Below are 17,343 nucleotides of genomic sequence, written 5' to 3' on the forward strand. Positions count from 1 at the left end.
GTGTGTGTGTGTGTGTGTGTGTGTGTGTGTGTGTGTGTGAACTGCCACATATAAGAAGAGAGAGAACTCACAGAAGCTCATCGTTAAGACAACAATCAGTCCGATTTTACAGGTGAGAGTGTCGCTCATGTCACTCAGGTGTGTCGTTCTCCACGACGGGACTCAGCCGGATGAGATGGGAGTCGACGGTGCTCCGTTCCTGGGGCCGAGCACAACTATGCATTTCCACAGCAGCCATAATTTTTCCTGCAATCATGACCCTGGGCGTGCACACACGGCTGTTTCTTAACCTCCTAAGACCCGAACTCTTCCACAGCAGCATTTTTAATTTCTCTTTGATATTTGGGCTGATTGGGACCCGATGAATGTAAAAACAAAGAATCACCAGATTTTATTTTTTTTACCCAATTTTTGTTTCTAAGAAAAATGAGAGCAACGTATGAGGATATTCGTTTTCAATTTTGATGAAACAGAGACAGTATAACGTCCTCGTGAGTGGATATCAGGCCCCTGTAGAGCAAAGTTTAGTATTTTGGTCTAGACAACCCAAAATGTGATGTCCACATATGTGGACGCAGGTCCTAGGAGGTTAATTAAGACTAGTTTTATTTTTCCAAGTCAGCTAACATGTTTTGGTCTTGTGCTCTTATTTCACAATATCATGATTATAAGGAAAAGCTTTGAAACTGGGCACATGAACTCATATATATCAGAGCCTAATGTTCCTGTGAATGTATGACATCATGCCAGTGTGATGATAACAGGAACACTAAAACTGCACATCCTACATCCTACTGTAAACGTTCACATCACACTCTGTGAGGACCGACTCGTTTCTGAGGCCTCAGATGACAATTCAAGGAAGTGAATCTTTATTTCTGGTCACCAAACGAGGCAGACCTTACGATAAGTCTGAGTTTAACACAGAAACACAGAAAGAAATTAAGCCAAATGCATTGGGTGAATTTGGCACATTAGCATAGCAACATGACTGACTAACATCATGAACAATAAAAATATTGTTGTTGGTTTTTTTAAGTCAATGCGAGCTAGAATCAAAACATCCATAACGTCCTACATTATTGAAACAGATACAGCAACGCGTCTGATTTTGTTGAAACACTCACAGTTGGTGGCTGCCTCGTCATTGTTGTCTGTTAACATCCAGCCACTCGCTGGGAAAGAAGAAGTGCATTTACTCATAATGCCTGTTCAGGTGCACAGCAGGCTTCAGGTAAAGTCCTTTTAGATCAATCTGCAACCCTCAACTGAAAATCCATCATTCTATTCGCAGGCAGGAAGCTGTGAAAGCTTCAGTTATACATGTGTCAGGATTTTGTAGCTCACCTGCTCACACAGGTGGGACTTGTGATAAATAATTTAGTTATTAAGCATGTAAACATGGCTCTTTGTGTTTATTCTTTCACGGAGGTGGGTAGTAACGATTGCACGATTTAACGACGCTAGAGTTCCACGCACATGCAAACATGCTCGTCTCTACTGCTTTAACTGTTAAAACAGAGGCAATACTGCGGCTGACAGGGTTTAATATGTCAAACAGCAGCTTGTTTAGTTTAAACAGTCTGCATTAAGCTGAGCAAACACTGCGATTTTTTCTGTCGCATTATTCAGCTCCTGCTCAAACTGTACAAATCGCAGGGGTTAGAAGTTCATAGGTCACGATGCAGGTCTCACACTATACGGCCTGATGCTCTGATGCGACCTGAGTGCTCACAGAAAGAACCTTGAGAGCAAACTGCTGCTGAAGCTGAACCATCACCTCACTGAGTGAAGAAATGGCACATTTTTGCTAAATATGCAGAAATAGATGCACACCCATACAACTTATGGTAAACTGAGCTGCCTTGTGTGAACATATGTTAAAGTTGCCTCATGCTAATGTTTTCTCTGAGGCTGCTGGAGCAAACATGAATATAAAGTTTACAGCATATCTTGTCACTGGAAATTGTTTGCACTGTTTATATATTTATATTATTTACTGCAGGTATTGGTGAAAAAAGCTTTATGTTGTGAAAAACTGAAACCTGGAAATTAGAATTGTGGTGCCTTATTTTGTTGATGTTTTTACATTTATTCCTGTTGAAAATACTAAAACTTGTATATTTATTTATTTTTGTTTGTCTGATAGCTTTTATTTATAAAATAAATCGGACATTTCAAACAGTTACTCGCTACTTGAGTAGTCTTTTCACCAAGTACTTTTTTACTCTTACTTGAGTAACTTTTTTGAAGACTACTTTTCACTTATACTTGAGTAATAATATTTTAAAGTAATGCTACTCTTACTTGAGTACAATTTCTGGATACTTGACCCACCTCTGTTCTTTCAGCACTGCTCACAGGTTCAAATATTGCCGGCCTCCAAAAACACCGATTAGTGCATGTTCACACATAAGTGCATGTTTGTGTTTAATGGGAGCAGGGTGGCAGATGAGCTGGATGAGGCTGAAGATCACTCAAACCCACGGACACTAGAGCCTCCGGGGTAACTCGAGACCACACGCGCGCACGCACGTCAGAGTCTTCCACTGTACTCGATAGAAATGTGCGATACGTGGAAGTCGATGATACATTTAAAAAGGGGGAGCGGAGAGGAGCAGCAGACCGTGACACTTCAGACATACGGCAGGGCCGAGGAGAGACGAGGGGATGAATGAGAGAAACGGAGAGATGCAGAAACAGAGGCACAGGGAGATATATCCAGCTGTTTGTCCATCCTCGCTTTGCTGTAATGAGCCCATGTTTGGCTCTATGGAGCATTGCCAACGCCTCATCAAACTTCTCCAAACTCTAACAAGCCAAACTGCTATTTAGATTTACCTCCTACGGACGCTGAACCGAACCCAAACAACTAAGCACATAACAGCGTGACGCTCCCTTAAATGGACACTTTGACATTTTGAATTTTAGCTGTTTATTTTTCTTTAAACAGACACTTGTCAGCATGTGGGGGAACGTTTTTGCTTTTAAGTTTTCATAAAATGGCTCGGCAGCATTGTTAGCTTCGCTGAGCATATCTTCCACTTGCCGCCTGCTGTGCCCTTTGGCTGAAATGAGGGAAAGCTTCTAAGTCATTTAGAGATTCACCTGGTGAAGAAGCAAATGCGCACACACATAACCGTGCTCTTATTACAGCCAGGAAGCCACCGGCCTCTACTTTTAACCCCAAAAACCACATTTTCCTCTGGGAAAGGCCATTAGAGTTTATGTGTCTGACAGCTGCCCCTGCGCTTCACAAACAGCGACGCTTGGCCAAACTGAGGAAAACTCAAAAAGAGCAGCAACAAACACCCAGAAGCTAAAATGCACTCTTTCAGTATGAACGCTGATAACTCAGAGCTTTACCTGCTCATCCGATATTATTCAAGACAAAACATTTCTCAGCAATACTAAAAATTCATTTTAGTTTAAAAGATTATTTGAAGTGTTGAATTAAAAAACTAAATCTGCGATAAGCCAGAAGCCATCATCCACGCCATAAAGCTAGCTATCCTCATCCCTGAGATCTAAAAAAATAAAAACTTGTCCCGTTCTTCTTTCTCTTTACGACAGCGGCCCCCCAACCCCCGGGCCACGGACCGGTACTGGGCCGTGAGAGTTGAGGCTCAGGTGTGAAATTTATCGTTTTCAGGGTTTTATCGAACCCCATGTTGTAGTTGTGTGTCTTATTTTGAAAGAACTATTTACACGTCACCATAGCGACCATAGAGCATTAAGGGGAAGAGAGGAGGATGTTACTCTCAATGTTGTTGGCGCATTTCAGGAGGACACTGCTAATAAAGTTACACAATTACACAGTGAATTCAGTGAGTTTGATATTATATTTACTAAATCCCGCAGTTTTTGTCTCGGTCGGATCATTTTATTTTGTTGTATTTATCCGTCACACCTTAACCTCCTAGGCCCTTTTGCTCTACAAGGGCCTGATATCCACTTACAAGTAGGGATGGGTATCGTTTAGGTTTTATCCGATACCAGTACGAAACCGGTACTTTTGAAACGGTGCCGGTGCTTAAGGAATGGAGAACACACACTTTGTCCAAAAACCTCTCATGTTCAGCTGTTTTTTTGTAAAAAGATAACAATGTTAGCCTTTTCTGCAGCTATAGAGCATATATGGCATCACTCTATCAAACAAGACAACAGCCGCATGTAACTACGACGGTGTTTGCTAGTTCACCTTACATGCATTAATGCTCTAAAAGAACGTACGTACCTGGACCCGCCTACTACACTCGCAAAGATAAAATGATTGGCTAGAATCCAAAGTGTGTGACATCTCAGGGAAAAAAAAATGCACCGAAATAAAGCACCAAAATGTGCGCTGTTTTTCGGTCTGGTTACTACCGTTTATGTCAGAACCATGGCATGGCACCGGAGACCGATACCCTTCCCTACTTACGAGGACATTATACTGCTACAGTTCTACCAAAATTTTAAACGAATATCCTCATGTGGCTCTTATTTTTCTTAAAAACAAAAATAAGGTAAAAATAAATAAATAAATAAAAATCTGGTAATTCTTTGTTTTTACATTCATCGGGCCCCAATATCAAAGAGAAATTAGAAATGCATGCCGTGGAAGAGTTTGGGTCTTGGGAGGTTAAAGGCCGATCCGTGAAAATATTGTCTGACATTGAACCGGTCCGTGGCCCAAAAAAGGTTGGGGACCGCTGCAAACTCAAGCGACACGCTTTACGACAGGACCTCAGAAAAAACAGTCAGAGACCAGATTTGGGCATCGACACGTCAAATCTGGTGTTCAAACTTATTTTTGAAAATATGTCTTTGAGGCTTTTAAGGTAAAATACCCCAAAAATACACAAAAGCCAAACACGATGGGATTCAGAGGAGGCACCTGGGAATTCAACTGCCAACCCAACAACAGATCATATATAACTACTATCCCTTTCAGATAAATTTGGATCGTTTGTTTTGATGGGAAAACCTTGAATAATTGTTTTATTTGAAAAGCTGAATAATATTTAAACACTCATTACACTCTCAACAGTCAAAGCAGCTAATTCAGCTAAGTCTGATACCTGAGCTTGTCCTTACTACAGTCCAGGACATGTTTAGTGTTGGGCTGGGCAGATGTGAAAGCCTGTGTCCATAAAACCATAATTGTCTGCATGCTAACCTTTGGTGTGAGGAACAAGCTTTAAAAAAGGGCCTGGGTCACATCTTTGAAGGTTATGGTGGCTTTTTATTGTTTTATTGTTTGCCTGCCCTACTTCCCTCAATTATAAATAATAATAAACTTTACTGCCGAGTAACACTGTGTAACAGACCTATCTGAAGTTCAACAGCAGCTTGTGTTGCATCATAATACTACCCATATTTAAGCCTTGTGTACTATTTCTACCCAAAGTCAGCGCGCTAACTAAGCTCCGCTGTCACTAAGTGAGAGGGGATAAAGTGTCAGGACCCCAAAAGCATGTGTGATCCTCTTAACCATCAATCAGTGCTACACTCAACAACAACCACAGGCCAGTAAACACAGCCAGGTTCTCGATCAACATCATCCCTCCTACATCAGTGTCACCAAAATGTTATTACCGAACCGATTTTATGTGCACGGCGCTCAAAAATCTGCCAAAAACTGTTTCAGTACGACTTTGCTGAGCTACGAAGCCACACCGCTCGATGGATTGTCGGCTATCGTAGGCGGAGCCTCGCGGAGTGATACGTACTGTGCTTCAACATAGTATTACCGTATTGTGTGTGTATAACCTCTTTTTAAGTTGTGTGGATATTATACTTGGTTATGCTGAGGATATGTCGGCCAGTTTCCACTGGAAATGCCTTTTGGTTAAACTGTCAACGAGGAGTTTGCATTGCACTAATAAAGTTGTGGAGTTGTAAAGTATTTTTTAATTATATCGTTATCAAAAATTCAAAAATATATATATATATATCGTGATAAATTATTTTGCCATACTGCCCTGCCCTTGTGTCCACTCCAGGTCAGGAAGAAGCTGCTGCTCCGAGTGGAGGAGTTTGGGTGGGAGTTTAGTCCAGAAGGGGAAGGACTGGGGCAGCGATGCTGAAGAGAGAGCTGTATCATGGAAGGACAGGCCCCTGCACGGTATGTACCACCGGCAGATAGAGGAGGTGGCTGATATCCAGAAATCCTACCAGTGGCTGGACAAAGCTGGACTGAAAGACAGCACAGAGGCACTAATCATGGCAGCACAAGCACAAGCTCTGAGCACAAGATCCATAGATCCAAATGACAGCAACATCAGGAAGAAGGAACACGAGAAGCTGGAGAAATACCAAGGGCTCAGAGAAGAGCTCGAGAGGATGTGGAGGGTGAAGGTAACGGTGGTCCCCGTGGTAATCGGAGCACTAGGTGCGGTGACTCCCAAGCTAGGCGAGTGGCTCCAGCAGATCCCGGGAACACCACCGTGATTGGTGGTGATGGTTTTATAAAAAAATAAAAATAAAAAAACAAAACAAAAAAAAACCCACCCAGCACGCCCCTGCGGGCGGTTTATCCTTCAAGCTCGGGTCCTCTACCAGAGGCCTGGGAGCTTGAGTCCTGCGCAGTATCTTAGCTGTTCCCAGGACTGCGCTCTTCTGGAGAGAGATCTCCGATATACATACGTGTACGTACGTACGTACAGACAGACAGATAACCATCACCACCAATCATGGTGGGCTGTCTGCACCAAACATGCCTGTTTTTTTTGTCCCAGTCCAGATCTGGATGCAGCCAATAATAAGAATGCTCATTTAGCTGCATTTAGCCATTAAGATGTCTTCTGATCAGAATATTATACATGCGATTATTTAACAGCCTGTGTGTGATGTTCCGTTTACACACAGTATGCTAGCGATCACATGTTAGTAAACATGGCAGTCACACAATCATGTCAGTTGTTGCTCGTCCATTGGAGCTGTGATTTCTGAATCACACATCCACACAAACAAAAACCCAACTCTGGTCAAACATCTCTCGTACCTCACACCATCCATTTCTTTCCTAAATAACTTAAATAATCTCTCGTCTGTGAGTGGCTGTGTGCAGGTAAACCCATCTGGTTACATTAATGTGTAATGTTTGTGTTGCCTGGCAACAGCAGGAAAGAAAAACCCAAATATCAGAGCTGAGACGTTATCTCACTAATGTAATTGCATTGAATAACAGATCCAATTCCACTAATGGGGAAGGTGACTCTTACTCACAGTGACTAAAAATAGGACGCCTGGTGTCCCCAGGTTCCAGTAAAGTCAGGGGTGATGGCTGATTTTAAATGAAAATGAACGTTTTAATAAATCTTGAGGAGCCTTTTCAGCGAGTTGCTCTGGGGCACAAACAGGACAGGATTGCAAATATGAACCAAATTTACGTCACCAGGTATGTCACATGTGGAGATAGCGGTGCAAACCTTTTTTTCCTCTGATCATCATTCCTTTTTTTAGAAATTGTCAACAAGTTGCCAGCTTAGCTCGACCAGAGGCAATTAAAATGCTCAGTGAAGTGAGACGCAGGGCAGATGGTCAGGCAAAAAGTGGCACAAGCCAGCTTGATGCACAACTGGTAACACAGGTTGTCTTTGCTTAGGTCTGAGCCCCAGCGTGCCCACCCTCGTGCCAAAAGCAACGCATGTCCGCTGATGAAATAGCTCAATTTATCTTGTGCCTTAAATTGTTGCCATCTATTTCACCAATCAATAAACCGCAAAACGTGGAAGTGTTGAGGAGGCTCAACATCCCACTGTGAACACCTGGATTTAATTATTTCCATAAGACACATTTACCTACAATGAGCTACGTATTGACTGATGTTTTTTTAATGAAAGAAACAAATGCAGGAGGAGGGAAAATATTCAGGAAAACCACATCATACAAGAGCTGATGTCACAGGAGCTACACCTTGTTGTGATGGAGGTGTTGCCTGTCCCAACAGCGGTACTGGGAGTTTCTCCCACAGGGTTCAGACTGCTCCTTGGTTTTATCCTGCCAGGCAGTTTCTTTCCAGGTGCCTAATCAGACTTACCCGTCCTGGAAGACATAAGGTGAATTTAACCTCCTAGGACCTGCGTCCACATATGTGGACATCACAATTTGGGTTATTTAGACCAAAATAGTCAATTTTGCTCTACAAGGGCCTGATATCCACTTAGGAGGACATTATAGTGCTACTGTTCTATCGAAATTTTAAACGAATATCCTCATATGTGGATCTCATTTTTCTTAGAAACAAAAATCAGGTAAAAAAAAAATAAAAAAATCTGGTAATTCTTTGTTTTTACATTCATCAGGTCCCAATCAGCCCAAATATCAGCCGAGGACTAGACTGGAGGATTACTCCTGCAGACTCTGTCACACATCGATTTTGAACTGAACACCTGAAGGCAACAACTTCACTAGACTGTAAAAACTACTCAATCCTGCGGCAGCGTCAGGGACCAAGCAGTAAAGCATAAAGGACACAGGTGGTTTTAATTCAAAAAGGGGTTTTATTGACCCAAAAATATGAAAACATATTTAACAAAGCCAAAACTTAAACAGGCAGACCAATAAAAGAGGTCAACTCAATAGACTAAACTCAAGATAATAATTAACAAAACCTCAAACAAACATATGATAAACTGACCTTCTGAAATGACACACGGGGAACTTAAATACTGGTCTAGCTAAACCAAATGACACACACGGGGGAAAACAAGATGGCTGCCATATAACCCACTAATACAAAACAATGAAACAAACATGAAACACCCCCCAGGCAATGAAGCATGTGGTGCAATCCAATTAGGCTGTCAGTGGTACTTCAGGTCTCGCAGCCCTTTGCCAGACAGGAGAAGCCAACCCCCAGGTAACTCGAACAAAGAAAGATGTATTAATATAACATAAAACAGAACTTTGACCTTGCAAGGTTAATATGTGTGCACGCCATATAAACATTGGAAGGTGTGATGGAAAAATAAATACATTTAATAAAGAAACAATATTGAACAATAAGTAGAATATTTTAAAGTAGTGACTGTAAATTAAACTAAAGTGAATCAACGGGTGGTGAGGTGTGGAGCTTACCATGTGTGGCATGCCATCACAGGCAGGAAGGGCTTCGTCCCCACGACTGTGCCGTATCACACTGTCCACAGCACACGGGCATACATATTCACATGGTATAAAAACATATCACGATGTCATTGCTATACCATCGCCATGCTTTCCTGTTTCCACAGCAAGGAGACGAGCCCTGCATGGCCTCAGCCTCTGATGAAGATTTCATACGTAGTAAGGGAGCTACTTCAATAACAGAGCCCAGTACTTTTGCTCCAGTTACAGGCCATGTGTAACCGAAGCAGTGCTCAGCTGTACTCCATGTGACAGGAAGAGCAAACTGTGGAGCGACTGATGCAGTTATATGATTGAAAAGCAGGGCTTTAAAAGGCCAAGTTACTTTAGTCACTGTAAAATTAATGTGTTAAGCAATTCTTCTACATGGTTTATTGACAGGTTTTAGGGACAGCACTACCTGGGCTGCTTCTGTTCGACCTATGCTGTGTTACTCCTATTGCCATGACAGGAGTTCATCGAAAAAGGAGGATGAACGCCTATCGTTTACGTACCCTGATAAAGGCTGCACCCGTTCAGTGGCTTTTTCTATATCATCACAAATCATTATCACAAATGTTCTTGAAAGGCTACATCGCCCTCCCTTACTCCGCCCTGATAGCTGACTGTAAGGTTTCTGGAGCCCTTTTAACACAAGTACTTTAGAAGAGTTGGAGAAAGAGCTGTGAGTACAGCGGCTTCATCCCCCTCCTGTTTATTAAACATGACGCCTATTAGAAACACGTTTGCTTAAAGGGAGGGTAAAGGAGCAAAAGCGCGTCCATCCAGGTGTCAGCTCGTCCCTTCTTCTAAAATATTTTTCACCTTTAGCAAAACAGAAAAACACAGAATGGGTTTGAAGGCCTGCATCACCACTCGGGCTGCACAATGTGTAATGTTGATAATACGTTTTTTCATCACAATCCCCTGATTTTAGTGACAAAACTGTTTTGCTGTCACACAAACATAGCCCTACGTTTTCCATGTAGTGGGACACACCTGCTGATGCACAGATCTCTGCAGTAAAATAAATCAGTGCTCTACAAATAATGAATTTATCCATCTACTAAAAGCAGGAGATAAAGTTTTGCACCCCACTCATTGTACCTGCATGATGCATGTGACCAAGTAGGAACGTTTGACGGCCTTCTCTTTTTCCCAGTGTTTTGTGTACAGTGAAGTATCCCCACTCCTGTGTCCATTTTCCAGAAGTCTTCATCCCTCACCGTGTTTGCTGGACACTTATCGTTGGCCAGAGGGAATGCAGCTGCTTTGGTGATTTCAGTGCATCTGTGTGAGCTGGATGGACGTGCTGACGAGCTGCACTGGCTGATGTTGGACTTTTCACATTAGCAACCGCCGCAGTGTTTTTCTTGGCTTTAATGCATTTGTTGTACTGCAGTCAGTGGTGTGTAACTTAGTCGTGTTGCTTTGCAGACCCACAGCAATCTTTGCACATTATTTCATCTTGGTTGGTCACTTCCCATAAATCCAAAGTATTTCCAAACAACGGATGGCGATCTGCTTCGAGTTCCAAGTTCTTCTCCTTTAGCTGTGATTTCTGTTTCGATGCTCTGTTGTGTATCCGTCTTATCTAGTCGCCATCCAGGAAACTTTAAGCTTTCATTGGCACACGTCATTCGATCATGTTCGTTTAGTTGTGGGAAGCCTAAATGGTGACTGATTGTCCTAAAACTACCAGAATTGCCCTAGAGCTGGGAAATTGGGATTGTTTGATCACTCTTCACTTACATGTACAAGCTTGTAATCATGGGGCAAGAAATGATGTGAGACAGACGGGAGGTCGGTCACTGACACCCACCTATCCGTGCAGGACATTTCACTTTGAAAGCATGGATAGGAACATACTCCCTGAGTGGGCCTTCAGTAAGAAAAAGTCTGAGGTTTGTTAACATGCATAAATGTCTGAGCGGAACAACGTGTGCACCACCACGAGCTTAACAGAGGCCTGAGACAGAGGTACTTCAACCATGCGAGCATGGTGGGGGGGTCAGTCAGCTGAAACTTGTGCCCCCCCCCACCTTTAGACATTAGGCCTTCACAGTACGTTAATGCAATAATTCACTGTCTGCTGCACAGTCTTTGTAGTAATTAGTCGTTAATTACATACCGCTGTTAAGTTTGTTAACGGGACTGCCATCAAAATAGTGACCCTCACCCTCACCACCACCATCATCATCATCATCATCCCCGCGTCTGTCAGCTCTGATGTCGCACTGTGGGCTGTTAGGCCTCCGCTGATGCACACAGACAGTAAGTCACACCAGCACTAACACCACCGAGGACGACAACGACGCTTTTACCTGGCGAGTACAGCCGTGCTAGCTGTCGGGCTCCGGCGTGCTGCGGTCCCCAGCGAGGCGCCGCGCTGCGTGCAGCCGCCCCATGCTCGTTGCCGTTCGGATCCTCCTCCGCCATGGACCGGTGCCTGATGTCGGTCTCGGAGAGTAGCGACGCCGCCATGACTCTCCCCGCTTTGGGCTTTCAGCTACAAGACATCCACCGTGGAGCTGTCCCGGGCGATAGTGTCACGGCCTCCGGCTGTCGCGGCGACCGAGCGGAGGAGGTAGGCTCAACCAATTGATGCTAGCTGGGATGTTACCGGAGCAGCCTCGTGCCACCCGGAAATACTCACACGGACCTATTTCACGGGGCTGTACCCGCCACTGCTGTGAATGTGCACCAAACGACAACCGGACGGTTAAATGTACCGCGGTTTAGTTCCAAGTGTTCTGCTAAACAAACTTTATTTGTGCCTCCGCTGAAAAAAACAGGTCCTCAGAGTTCACCGAGCTGTCGTCAGCGTTAGGGACCGTCTGCGTTTGGCAGCGACGTCACAAAGTGAAAGTACGATCCGAGTACCTGCAGGTGCACAGGAGACTGTAGATCATGTATCTTTAAATATCCATACACACGTTTCTAATTGTTTTAACTGGTGTTGTAGCACTAATGATGGCGCAGTGGTTGTAAGGGTCCGGTGTCAGCATCTGTGGATGTGTTGGCTTCATCCCGCAGTCTTAACATGTGCGCCTCGGGTCATTTATAAACTGGGTGTAAATGATTGTCTGTGTCTCTGTGTTAGCCCTGTGATGGACGGGTGGCCTGCCCTAGTGCAGGAACAAATACGGTAGTTTTAAGGTAACAGTCAGCCAGACATTCAGGAGCTGGAGGACGAATAATAGGACAGATATAGAAATATATGTTTGTTTGTTTGTTTGTTTTTCTTATGAAAAAAGAGTGGAAACGTGCGCGTGTGTGCAGCTATCTCAAAATGCCTCTTGTTACTTATTAGTTGTTTCATATTATTTCTATTCACTTTAATTTAAAAACCAAAGTTTTTAAAAGCCTTTCCCGTTGGCATGTACTCGTCTCCCACCATCTGTGCTGCAATGGAATTCTCCCATTAGTTAATTAATGTCTGTGGTAATGGTAAAAAAAACGCTGTGTGCAGTTAGTTTGGTTAGCTGACAAAAGGATAACATGCATGTGGGCATACAAACCACATCCCAGTGAGTCTTTTAGAAGTAAAACTGAAAGTGTTCAAGGCTGCACAAGGCCAAACAGTTCAGGAACCAGGATGAGTGAGTGTGATCTCCAGTCCCTCAAGACTACACTGCTCTAAGAATGGGTGCAGTTCTGTAGGGTCACAGTTCATCGCTGTATCCACAAATTCAGGTTAATACTGAACCGTGTAATTTTAAAAAAGGACATAAACGAGATGACGAAACATTACTGCCTTCTCTGGTCACAGACTTGATGAACAGTAATCGGGCACAATATTGTCTGACAGATCGATATTCTTTTTAGGAACACCTGATAAAATAACACATTGATTCGTGCCATATAAAAAGTGAGACATGTCAATTCAGATTCTTTGTCAAATATACACTAATGAATCATTTTACATCAGCAGCCTGACAACTGTCATGATAATAAATACTAGTTAATCTATAGCACCAAATCATCAGCCAGTCACCTGTGAGCTACAACATGGCAGAGCTGCCTGTCACCTGACAAACAGGACATACATGACAATAAGAATAAAATGTGGAGCTGCTTCAGTGTTTCTGTCACTTTGTGCAGATCTTGACTCATCAGTAATGTTTGTAGGCTGAGTGCATTTTTAAAACAATTTGTGCAAACTGCACTACAAGGTGGAATATTTGCAAAATCATGACTACCTCATGATATTTTGTCTCAAAAATGAACCCTATGAATACGTCAGTGCCATTAGGATGACATTATTGTGTCACCAACATTTAACGTTAGACATATAATTCTAACAGCCTCTGTAAACTAATATCCGGGCTGCTCGAGGCTGCCGTTTTCTCTGACAGCTTCAATCAAAATGAGAAACGCTGCTCTGAGACTGAGAGAACTAACAGTGCCGCCTGCTGTGCAGGTAGTTTCCCAAACACGTTATTCATGGTTACAGTTTCAGACTGATGTGGGCCAAAGCCTAGCACAGCCTGCAACGTTATTGTGACGCATTTTATGAGTGAACTTGACTTTAAGCGACTGACAGGTTTCTTTGAAAAACACTTTCTTATATCCAGGTTCTTCCTCTTCGCTGCCGTCCTCCTCTCCTCCTGGCAGCGCAGGTTTGCCGCTACTGAAACTAAACAGAGCTCCCTGAAAGGCTCAGCCAATCACATTGGCCATATTTGTCACATGACGTAGGACTCCAGTAGAGCACGTAATTTAACTCTTTCTGCTCCGCTGGGTGAATGAGACGCTGACAGATCGTTTTTTTTCTATCGGGTTTGATTTTCTTTACTCAAAGAGATCAAATTATTGGTGGGGACACGTCCCTTCCGTCCGTGCCAAATCTACGCCCTTGCTTGTCACCCATTGGATTATTTCTGGAGACATTTTTAATGCTGGCTTCAAGTGCAGTTATTCTAAGAAGGAAACAAAACTGTGCAAAGTTTATGAAACGTTACTGCATTACTAATATCAACTAGAAGTGAAAAAATGATGAACCTCTCACTCCTTTATATTTTGCATCCAAACAGCCGTACCTTTTCAAATTAAAGTCTGCTAATAGTTCTTTTTGAAAGTCTTTCGAAGTTCTAGACATCAGCTGCTTTTTCACTCATATTCAGTCCTCGTGCTGGATTTTTGTTTGTTTAGAGCATAAAAAGGCAGTTCATTGAAAGGATGAACCAGTGTTGTGTCTTCACATAACAACATTGGGCACGTTGTTTCTAGTGCCCTGGTGCAAAAACACATGGAAAAATCTGAAAAGATGCAAAAGACAACAGACTGACAGGCATAAAATAGAAGTGTTGCACCAACAAGGTGATTCCCAAAGAACTGTTAGCTAAACACCTGCTATATCTCAGCGTGATGTGCAGTTTGCCCTTCAGAAAATATGAACGACCTGGACAGTTGGAGGAAAAAGAAGAAGTGGCATGTCTAAGAGAATATTTGCGCCAGGTGAACAATATCTGGAAGTCATGAGAGAAAATTCAGCAAAGACCTGACATGGATTCAGAGAGACGCATCTGGCCCTTCAGCTGATCCATCTCCTCTTCATCAGAAATGGTCTCAGTGGGAGGGTGGCTGTGAAGAAGCCATCCATAAGGAAGGAGCACACAAAGGCTGAGGTGTGCCAAATTACACAAGAACCAGGCTGAAACTCGGTGGCTACAGATCCTATGGAGTAATTCATCTGTGTTCAAAATATTGGAGGGAGGGGATCATCAGAGAACTATAACTGTGGGTGTCAGTGGAGGATCGGGCGTGGTTTGGGGCTGATGTTGAGGAAGTTGTTTGAATGATCAATGCAGAAAAGTGCAGCCAGATTTTGATCCATCATGCAACACCATGTGGAAAGAATCTAAATATTTTAGCACAACAATGATCCCAAACATAGAGTATATTTACATGTGTGCTTCCCCATGTTTCAGTACAAATATAAAGAAATGAGGGGCAACTCAAGACTTTTGCACAGTGCTACATGATTTCAACACACATCAATTCCATTGTAAAAAGTCACTGTGGGTCAGCAGAGGAAAAGCTGTTGATAAGTGTGGTCATCATAAACCTCGTTCTTGTGTGCGTGACCTTAGATGAAACTCGACACAGGTGGTCCACTGTGCCTTTTTTCAAACAGATCTATTCACAGAGGATTGTTGCCAGGTGTGATCAGTCCAGCTATCACCTTGTGCCTGAGCATAACGATAAAGGCCAGATTATGCCGTAGTCGCTTGTCTTTGTGCGCCGAGCCGAATGGCTGCATCGTTTCCAGCGCAGTTCTTGGTCACTCTCTGTGTCGCAATATCAGCAAATACGGCACCCAAGCAAACTCATAAATCACATCACACAGCAATTCTTTATTTGTCATTTATTTATTCCTTTCATCTTTTTTCTGTACTAGATTATTGCAATCTGGTTAATTCACATTCAAAAAGCAGTCGTTGACCAGACGCATTGAAATCGATGATATTTATTTTTTTACAATAACCATTATAGGCCCCATAGAGACTGGAAAACCCAATCCAAAAAAAGAAACATCTGTATGGTTTTCTGCACTTTATTTTTGTTTTCATGTCTTTTTGTTTTCATAGTAATTACAAAAAGGAAAAATATATATAACAATAATCATAAAAAGGATCGTTTTAGGTAGCGGTTTAGGAATATTACGACTGGCAAACAATCACAACACAGCACAAGTACCTACTTACTGCAAGAAATGAAAGGTACAAAAATGAAAACAAAAGCAAAGAAGCGCATATGGAAAAGGAAAAATCAAAGAAAACGGCACCTATGAAGTCGAATACAATAAGCGACCGAGGGGACGAGAAAGTACAGTCTATGAAAAAGCAAAACAAAAAAATCCCAAAACAAAGGCTGTTTTCTTGCTTTTTTCCTTTTCTATTCATTAAAAAATAAAATAAATTGCATGACCTGGGGAGTGATTGGTGGGAGGGGGGAGAAGGGGGCGGACGAAGAAGCTGGTGGGGGTTTTGGCGGGACAATAAAAAATACTGCACGTACAATACCTTGGTTCTCTTTCCTTCAGCTAGCGCTCACTGCTTTCCTCACCCACTTTTTCCTTTCTTTATTTAATAGCATATCCCATTAATATTCCTTTCCCCCGCTGCTCCTAATAGCCGCGCCCAGTGGCGCGATCGTTAGAGTTTTACATGTGAGTAGCAAATGACACTTTGATTGGCTGTGATGTGGAGATGGGGGTCCCCCGCCGGCTCTGGGTCGGGGGCCCCGGCTGAGCTGCGAGATCCTGCCGAGCCTCGGTCTCACTGCGCGTGCTGACTCAGTGTGTGGTTCTGCAGGGAGAGGGCGAGAGGGAGAGATAGGGAGAAAAAGTGAGAACACATGATGAGAGAAATAATGGGCTACATGAGCGGAGTGCTTTCCATTTGCCCCCCCACCCAATAATAGAGCAGAAACACAGCCGCCTCCCACAGCACAGACAGCGAGGCCTCCTCGCTCCTCCATACGCCGGCTGACGAAAGACGAGAACGGGAGAGAAACGACTCTGCGACGTACCGGTCGGTGCAGCGCAGAGCCTCACGTGTGCTAACGGGAAAACAACCGAGGGAAAAGAAAAATGGCAGTTTGAAAGCAATTTAAACACCAAGCTCAACACGCGGCTCTGCCAACAATAGAGCAACAACAGATCCGCCATTTTTGCAGATGGAATAGGAAGTCCGTAGGACCAACTCAAGACCGTGTAGTGTTTGGAGCGCCCCGGTTTGTTTGTCAGGGCCTTGAAACCCTCGTAGCTTTTCATATTGTGATTCATATTTTACAGAAAGTGTCGCCATGACTCAGAGACGCGTTCACATCATTACATCATCACAGTGCAAAAAAGACAAATACACTTTTTTTCAAAATGAAAATTCACACCAGCTCAAAGAGAGACCGAAGACGTGACCTCGAGGTCAAAACAGAGACGATGGACTGAGGCTGAGCAGCATGACGGTGGATGTACGGCACAGTTTATCTTAATGGACAACTAGATGCACACGTAAAGGTAAGCTGGAGCGCGCACAACTCTCACTGGGGATGTTAAACACACACAGTGTTCATGTTCTCGTGAACATGAACACACACATACAGAGTCCGTCCTCCGTTCCATATCAGAGACAAACTGAACCCCTGATAATCTGGATTTGCCAGTTTTGGAATTTAGCATAACATCTAGAGCTGGGGAGTTACTGTGTGTGTGTGTGTGTGTGTGTGTGTGTGTGTGTGTGTGTG

At 43.3% G+C, this 17,343-nt stretch overlaps 2 protein-coding genes across 3 annotated transcripts in view; both read right to left on the reverse strand.

Moving 5' to 3' along the window:
* si:ch211-212o1.2 (uncharacterized protein LOC492735 homolog) overlaps positions 1-12,035 on the reverse strand; it is a 59,639-nt gene extending 47,604 nt beyond the window's left edge. Inside the window, exon 1 of the mRNA XM_005945068.3 lies at positions 11,418-12,035. Within this exon, the coding sequence (XP_005945130.1) occupies positions 11,418-11,577 (160 nt within the window). The 5' untranslated portion in view covers positions 11,578-12,035. The remainder of the gene's footprint in view (positions 1-11,417) is intronic.
* Positions 12,036-15,432: 3,397 nt separating this feature from the next.
* znf423 (zinc finger protein 423) overlaps positions 15,433-17,343 on the reverse strand; it is a 135,351-nt gene continuing 133,440 nt past the window's right edge. For both annotated transcript variants that reach the window (XM_005945069.2, XM_005945070.2), the window contains one exon: positions 15,433-16,406. In XM_005945069.2, coding sequence (XP_005945131.1) covers positions 16,377-16,406 — 30 coding nt within the window. In that variant the 3' untranslated portion in view covers positions 15,433-16,376. The remainder of the gene's footprint in view (positions 16,407-17,343) is intronic.

Source organism: Haplochromis burtoni, unplaced genomic scaffold (genome assembly GCF_018398535.1).
Source record: "Haplochromis burtoni strain Fernald_Lab_line unplaced genomic scaffold, NCSU_Asbu1 Contig_433, whole genome shotgun sequence".
Lineage (NCBI taxonomy): Eukaryota > Metazoa > Chordata > Actinopteri > Cichliformes > Cichlidae > Haplochromis > Haplochromis burtoni.